Source organism: Ipomoea triloba, chromosome 4 (assembly GCF_003576645.1).
Source record: "Ipomoea triloba cultivar NCNSP0323 chromosome 4, ASM357664v1".
NCBI classification, from domain to species: domain Eukaryota; kingdom Viridiplantae; phylum Streptophyta; class Magnoliopsida; order Solanales; family Convolvulaceae; genus Ipomoea; species Ipomoea triloba.
In genome coordinates, this window is record NC_044919.1 from 29595746 (window position 1) to 29604250 (window position 8505).

General features: G+C 37.3%; 1 protein-coding gene across 1 annotated transcript; it reads right to left on the reverse strand.

Annotated features, from left to right (window-relative positions):
* Positions 1 to 3604: 3604 nt before the first annotated feature.
* LOC116017276 (transcription repressor OFP12-like) lies at positions 3605 to 4587 on the reverse strand. Its single transcript, XM_031257825.1, has one exon. The coding sequence runs from the start codon at positions 4454 to 4456 to the stop codon at positions 3680 to 3682; it is 777 nt and encodes a 258-aa protein (XP_031113685.1). The 5' UTR covers positions 4457 to 4587; the 3' UTR covers positions 3605 to 3679.
* Positions 4588 to 8505: the final 3918 nt, after the last annotated feature.

Consider the following 8505-nt stretch of genomic DNA (forward strand, 5'->3'; position numbering starts at 1 on the left):
CAGGGACGGGGAGTGTCCCCGCCTAATTCTTTGTTTGGATGGAGATTATTTTCAATATTTTGCCGGGAATGGGGTTAAGGGTTTTGAGGACGCGAGGACAGGGACGGGGAATGGGGTTAAGGGTTTTGAGGACGCGAGGACAGGGACGGGGAGTGGGGTTAAGGGTTTTGAGGACGCGAGGACAGGGACGGGGAGTATACTCTCTGCTTTGATGCCATCCCTAGACTTGTGTTTGAGATATATTGCATTTGCTATCATTTTTCAGAAAAGCGAAAACAGAGAAAAACTGGTTATAAGTGGGCCAAGACACTGCCCAAACATTTCTTTGCGAAGGCCCACTTCCCAACTGATCAATTGTTATATTGGGGTATACAATGTGAACTATAATAATGATATACATGCTTATTCTAAGTATATTGTATGTTATTTTTGATGTGTTGAGTTTATTTTGTGTAATGAACTTGCATTATATTCAAAATGAATCTATATTTGTGATTATTTTGTAATGTGGATTATGATTCATGGTTTGGTTTGTCCCATTTGGTTTCACAACACAAACCATTCATCATGAAAAAGATTTTTTGTGTGCAGTAGTGGACAACGAGATTTATCTTTTTGTGAGTCTTGAGAAGGGTTAATGGGATTTTAGGATATAGTTTGAAGAAAGTGGAGTAAAATTGGCCATATTTAAAAATCATGTGGTATAGTTTTCTTGGAAAACCATAGAAAAAGATTAGTACAAAGAGATTCCATGTTTAGCCTTTTCAAAGATTCTCGGTGAAAGGCTGTACGAAGTAGAATGATGTAATCTTGAGACCAGTTGGCAAGGGAGTGGAAGACCACATGAGACTAGTTGTAGACTTGCTCTGTTGGCAGTTTGATTATTAGTCCACCATTATCTAATTATCAAATTAGCACTTAATCTATTAAGAGCATGTAATCAATCATAAACACTATCAATTTCCTCTTCTTTGTCCTCAACTAATCATGTCACCAACTTGCTTCTAGTAACCAAGTCATCTCCGTGGCATTTCCTGTCTCTCTTTCAACACAAATCTATAATTAGGAAGATATATTGTTACTTCAATAACACACTCATTGTCTTTATAAAAGCTTTTTCTATAATGTCCCGTAATCTAAAATAATTTAGCAAGTCAAATTCATTAATTTTTTTCTCATTATTTGTGCGTTAACACCGTAAATGAGATCTGTCATATTCATAGAAAGACCAACATCTTATGTTCAAAATGTTGTCTATATCTTAGAGGCTTATCCAGAAGATATTCGTCCACTCTTGATGACGGATTGTATTGGCGTGACCCACTCTTAACGGCGGATTGCATTAGCACTTTCTTATAATTTGTGTACTCTTCTATTGAAAAATTCTGTTGTTTATTCAGCTTAATTCTTTACTAATTTTATTTTTAAAATATGAAGATAGACTACATGCTATTATAAAAACTTTCTAGATCTTGTGATGTATATTCCCACTGGTGCATTATGTTGAGATTATAATTGGTCTCTGGTCTCGAGTAAAACTCATATTTTATGGGGCAATGGCAGCTATACACCCAAAAACAAAAGGGAAAGCACAAAATCAAGATTCGATTGATTTTTGTCTTGGAACTCCCACTTGTTTATTTTTTATTTTTAATACATTAGATATCTCAATTTGCCTTAGAATTCTACCAAAAATATTTGTAAAAAATAAATAGTAAGATTTATAAACTTTGTCTAGAAAATATTTTCATCTCCTCTGATTAATTAAAATCTCCAAATGACTCATTAGTGGAGCTAGCCCTACCGGACAACACTTCCTACTTGAGTACTTGTTTATTCATCATATGATGAAAGTCGGCTTATTTACTTTGATCCAAAAACTTGTCAAGATTCTGCATAATCACCGCACCCAATCACGCACAGAGAAATTACAGCACAGGACTGTACAAAATTCGGTCCCCAGAGATTAAAAACTTTGTCCTTTCTACGAACATGGTGTCATCGATGAAACATCTGCATAAATGTAACCCGGCAGCTACATGATTCCAAGATCTTTATTTTTTCTTTGTGACCGAAAGGTTTAACGATATAGTCCGGTTTCAACTCATGATCTTCTGTATGGGTCCGGCCTTAACACCTCCCAGTTTTACCTTCTTTTTCCAGTGTAACTTAGAATTTTCATTGTTAAACATAGTAACTGAATTATAAGCACTTCAATTGAGTGAGACAGTTGGCCTAAAAATATAAGACTACTCTATATATAAAGTCAACCGATCAAATCATTGACTTTTGAGGAAAGATGGATGAGTCAATTCTACTCAATAACACCCGCAGGTTCTAGTTTAACCTTCTTGGTGATTGGACAACACCAAATCCAGCTGACAACGGATAGCCCTTTTATCAAACACCAGTTTGGAAGCTAGCTTGATGGTCATCATCATCATCATGCCTGGGCCTACAGCCCTACACCAATCTCACCTCGACTCGAAAAAAACTCGACCTCACTTTTATAAATAACTCAGTTAATTTTTGGATGACAGATTATAGATAATGAAATACTATCGAGTGGCTCGTTGTGAGTATCACATCAGACACTGGTCTTCTCAAGTAATGTCATTCCGGGGGTAGGGGGCAAAGAAATTCGATTCTGGGCAGTGACGTTAAACCGTAAAAATGCGATCTTTAATGCAAAGCAGTAGTGGGATTGTGATCACATGAAACCTGCTGGGTGCTGCTACACTCGGCAACAATCAAATGGCCAACGTGGACTTGTCTGGTCGATATCCTAGCTAGCTAGCTAATCTGTTCCTTCTTCATACCCACACCATTAATAATTGTCCGACACAAATACAATAATTATAAAAGACAAACATTGTATTACCCTACAACCTTAATCACTATGCTCTGTGAATCTTGATTACTGCGAATTCAACCGAGTAAAAAACAAAACCGTAAGGTTAATGGTGGGGTTGATGATGAACACTTAACACAGCCTAGCTTCAGCTTTTTCTACACATTTCGCTATGCCCAACAAAAAGCAAATGGCTTTTCTGTTTTCTGTCAATACTGTGAAAAGCGCAAAAACTTTTTCTCCTCACGATTAACCTGACCCGCCGTTCAATCTTGGCGGTTGAATTGGTATCTAAGCTAAAAGGCTTAACATAATCTCATATACTGTGTTGAGATGGTGAATTGATAGCTGACCCATCTCATAACAAGAAGTTGAGAAGCTGGCAACCCAACTAAATTTACAAAGTTGTTGATTATTTAAAGATTATTGATTTTCTTGATTTGAGTAAATTAGTATAGACTTGATTTATTTTATTGTAATTTTTGTTGGCTAGAGGTAGGAAATTTATCTAATGCACACCGTCAACAAACGTAACTTTTTTTTTTTTTTGAAACAAATAAACGTGACAGTCTTCATAAATTGAGACCGTTAATAGAACAACATAGATTGATTTATCTTGTTAGGATTCTTTACTGTCCAGCGACACAAGATAAGAAGTGTTAAAAAGCATACAATAACTTTATACTGTGTGTTGAAGTTTTGGGGTTATTATTATTTTTGTTTGGTTTTGATGTGTACAAGAAGTGATTAATGGGGAAGTGATGAATGGAGGATAGATTACAATAAGAAATTGAGTAATTTGATGATACAAATTAATAATGCGAGTAATTACATGAAATTTCGGGAAATAATCTTACATTTATTACCGCGGGTTGATGAGGGTTCCGGTTTCCGGAGATGGTCGGAGGGCGGCCCCGGCGAGGGAGGGGGCATGAGGCTGACAAGAAGGTCGGCGAAGGCCCCCACGATGAACTTGTGGGCGCTTTTGGGGTTCAGAGTTAGGTAGCACATGAGGAGCTCATGGAGGTGGTCCCAGTTGGCTCTCACATCCATCAGTTGCCGCGCCTCCACCATTTCCTGCATCGACCGCCGGAAATCCAAGAACGGGTCCGGCGAGATCGTCGGAATGGCCACGCTCCCGTCCACCAGTGCGTCCGGGTCCCGCTGGTTCGCCGTCGGGGAGGATGATGAGGTCGAGGCTATGGAGGACGAGGCGGAGGAGGAGTCAACGATGGAGTTTGACCGGCCAGGCGACGAGAAAAAGAACCGCCGGGATGCTAGGACGGTGGCCAGGTCGGGAGTGGCGGCGGTCTCGCCGGCGGCGTTGGATTCCGACGAAGACAACTCAGCCTCTTCCTCGTCGGTGGTGGATGAAAAACCGCCGGAACCGGCTCCGGCGCCGCCGCGTACGGCGGCGCTTGCGGCGGCGAAGGACTTGGAATTGGGCGTGCACTCCAAGGTGAGATCGTAGAGAGAGTTGAAGTTCTTGATGAAGGTGGTATTGAGAAACGGACGGCTGTGATGATCTCGAGTTTCTTGTAACGTAGATTTCGACGGCGCTGATTCAACCTTTGACTTGGAGAAACAAAGATTAAGGTTGGGCATTGTCTATTCTCTTCAATTTCCGACCACCGGAAAAAACAGACGACAGTTGAACGCCGGCGGTTGACAGGCTAGGGAGTGTTTGGAGAGGTTTGAGAGTTTTAGCACTCAGAGTTCACTAAATGAGACAACAGTTTAGAAAGGCCAACCAATGTATATATACAGATTATTAATAAGTCCGTTAATTTGTCGTGAACCATGCTATATAACTACGTCAAGTGTGGTTCAGTACATTAAATTGTTTTTGCTTATTATTCTTAGTCTTTTTTTTTTTTTTTTTTTGAACAAACTTATTATTCTTAGTCTATAGTTTTTATTTATGAGCAGCCGCTATCCGAAAGTAATTCTGGCAAACATGATAATTCTTGATGCAAACATCGTTTTCCATGAGGGAGAAATGAGATTAGATTGGTGAACCAATATAAAGTTTTGACAAGATGTGTGATTTTGATGGTAAAAAGTTTCTTATATAAATATTTTTAAAATAATTAATGTTTCAAATTTTCTCAAGGTATATCTTAAATTTCATAAAATTGTTCCAAAACTCAAACAGATAAATTTCAAACTTTCTACTTTATTAGGTCACAATTTTATTTTGAATACTTTATAAGGAGTGTATTATTATTATTATTATTATTAATCGGGTTCATTACAAGGACTAGGGCACCTAAATAAGCAAAATTATATCAATGCTGGCAAACAACACACCTTATACATGGAAATCTCGATAAATCTTCTACCAAACTATCCTCAAGTGATACACAAGTAAGATCATTAGAGCAGTCAAAACATGCTTAACCTACTCTGCTAGCATGTCCCGCGCTCGCCAAAAGGGCATGATGAGCTTTGAGATTTTAGGCATGTTTTATTGGCACGTTTTTTATCCTGTCCTGCCCCTGCAGTCTTGGTGGGGTGGCAAGGCCCCGCCAAAGAACTAAATTTTAAAAAATTATTAAAATAAATAAATGTTATGAAGTTACAAAACAAAAAACACTAAGATAATCCCTTAATTTCATTATCTTTAGACTACCTTTATTTAAATTTTAGAGTTACTATCTAAAATGATTTTAACATTTACAATTTTTTTTTACAACTGATAAATTTACAAAAATTGCAAAGTTAATATTTTGTTGGGTGCCCTCCTAACCCCGTGGGCTTAAGGCGGGGTGGGGCAGGTTGACCTCCCTCGGGTCCGTATCATTGGTAGTTTTTTTTTTTTTTAGCCAACCCGCCGGCTCGCTTTGACAACTCTAAAGATCATACATGTTTTGACTATACATGAAAGTCTATAATTCTATTTTGATTTTTTAAAAGCGTTTGTCACTTTGATATAATTAATTTATTTATGTGTGTTAATTAGGCTATACCAACTTGGTTAGTCAAGTAGCCTAACTTGCATCACTATGTATGCATAGACCATGGTTGATTGGATCAAATGGTGGTGTGTGACAAAGAACAATAGTGGAGCTTGAGATTAGACATTGACTAATTACCGACCGATCGATTTAATGGATAAACCAAGAAGAAACACGTGAAAGCATAATAAAAGTTGACTTCATGTATATACTATAAATAGGTCTGATAATTTTGTCCAAAGAAACATCTTGTACTCACTTTATCACATATATCACACTCAATAATAACACCATAACAATTCTTAGACTCGACCTAATTTAAGCTATGAATGTGGAATGACATTCTTATCACCAATTTAATTTTATTAAAATTGTTGGTAATAACTTAGAAGCAGCCAACTTCGAGCCAATAACATTGGCTAAAGGCCACGCAAAAATTGCTTTATCCAATGCTTAATGGCCTATAACCTAACAGGTATATTGGGTGACTGAACTCCCTTACCATAAACAAACATTTCCTTCCACAACTTGATCTACACCGTTGAAAGAGGGGGGATCGTGACACCCATTGACAGCAGTCAACTCTGACAACTTACAAGTACAACTTAAAATGAAAGATGCATTTTTTTTTTTTGTTGATATATTAATATTCTAGATCAAAGAACTCGCGTTAAACTCATGTTTGTGGTAAATATTGAATTCACTATATCAATACTTTTAGGACAAAATGTAATATTAGATGTAAGTAATTTTTGTCTGCTATAATAATAATATAGTCTATCACTATATATATTTTTTGGTGACGTTCGTTATGTTGAGATTCATCAAGAAAAAAGTGAGATATAATTTTACTTTATTTTTATTTTTTGATCAATAAAATTAAACCGTTGTGAGAGTTTTATTTACTAAGGCTCTGTTTGGTAATGGTTGTTAGCTGATTGGGTTAGCTGTTTAGGTTAGAAGGTATGATTTGTTGATAACATTAGCTGATTGTAGAAAGTTGGTTGGTAAATTAACTGTTAGCTGATAGCTGTTTGGTATAATTTCTTTTCTCAAAAAGCTAATTAAAAATGTTGCTTTGAGTAGCCTTTTCAATTTTAGTATTTTGGAGTTACAAAATGGTTATTAACCAAACAACTAATAGTGGTCAAATAAGCCTATTAGGGTTCACATATAATTTGTGAGAGTTATTAATGACATTCTCAAATCTTAATGGGCTAGCTCAAATGACAAATGAACTCTCTTTGTCGAAAAGAATTTTGGGAGAACTCCGACACGATTTTCACAAGTGACGATTCCCTTAAGCCAGCTCTCGTGCATCTTGGAGCGAGCAGGAACATGAATCAGTCGGGTGGATTAGGATTCACAAAAAAAAATAAAATGGCATAACTACAAGTTTGTTCAATTAAATATATAAAAATAAAAATTAATGACATAACCACAAGTTTGTTCAATTAAACATATTTATGAAACAACAAATTTCAACATTGATTATGGTGACAAATCATGATCGCCTCACTTTATGACTCTTAATTTTTATGCCCCACTTAGAGACAAGGCATTTTGCAATTTGCATAGACACATTTTGTATTATATATGACGTGACTTAACTTATATTTATTTAATTTTTATTTATAATCCTTGTATGTAAGAAAAAAAAAAAAAAGAAGAAGCATTTATTGTGCTAGATTAGATATTTAATTATTGATTAAACTACTACTAGTAAACGCGGCCAGGAGGGATCAAAAACCTACTTTATAATAATAATTATTGAAATCTCGAGATTAGAGTAGCTGTAGTTTAAAGTTTAGGCCGTAATTATTATGTATTTTTACTGCTATAAGATTAATTCAACACCCACAGAGCTTATCTTTATTTAAATTTTTTTTTTTTTTAAAAAAGCCCAAATTATTCTCTAACTTGAGTTAATTTTTGATTTTGCTATTACATTACCAATCTGTGTCTGTTAGGACTCTATGAGTCCAAGTCGTATTATGATTTAGTGTCCTAGTTATTCTGTGTCTCTACTGTACATATATATCATCTATCAGACTCTGTAATAGGTTGTCAATTGTTAATACAATTTCACGTTCTCATCTGGTATCAGTTAGTTAGCCTATGGTTTTATTATTTTCTTGTTCGTGATCCTATGGCTGAGCCTTCCGCTGCGTCATCCGAACGTACTGTTTCGGAGGTTTCTTCTGTTTTGTCGGTTGTGCATTCGTTGTCCACAGCACACCACTTTATCAGCATTAAGCTTACGTATCGGAATTATCTGTTCTGGAGAACACAGGTGGTTCCGTTTCTTATTGGTCATGAGCTTATGAGCTTTGTCGACGGCACGAATCCTCCCCCTGCTGCGACGTTGCCGGCGGTTTCGGAGCATGCCTTGCCCACGGCGAATCCGGCGTATGTTGCGTGGCGGCGTCAGGATCAAGCTCTCCTTTCCATGTTGATCTCTTCCCTTTCCGACGAAGTCATGCCGCTCACTGTTGGCTTTCGCACCAGTCGGAGTTTGTGGGATACGGTAACTCAGGCGTTGGCTTCTTCTACTCGTTCTCGGGTGTTTAATCTGACTGGCCAGCTCCATGGACTCCGGCAAGGTGATATGTCCATCGCTGACTACATTGGGCGTGCAAAGGTGATCGTGGAGGAGCTCACGTTGGCCGGCCGAGCAGTCACCCTTGATGAGCAGAA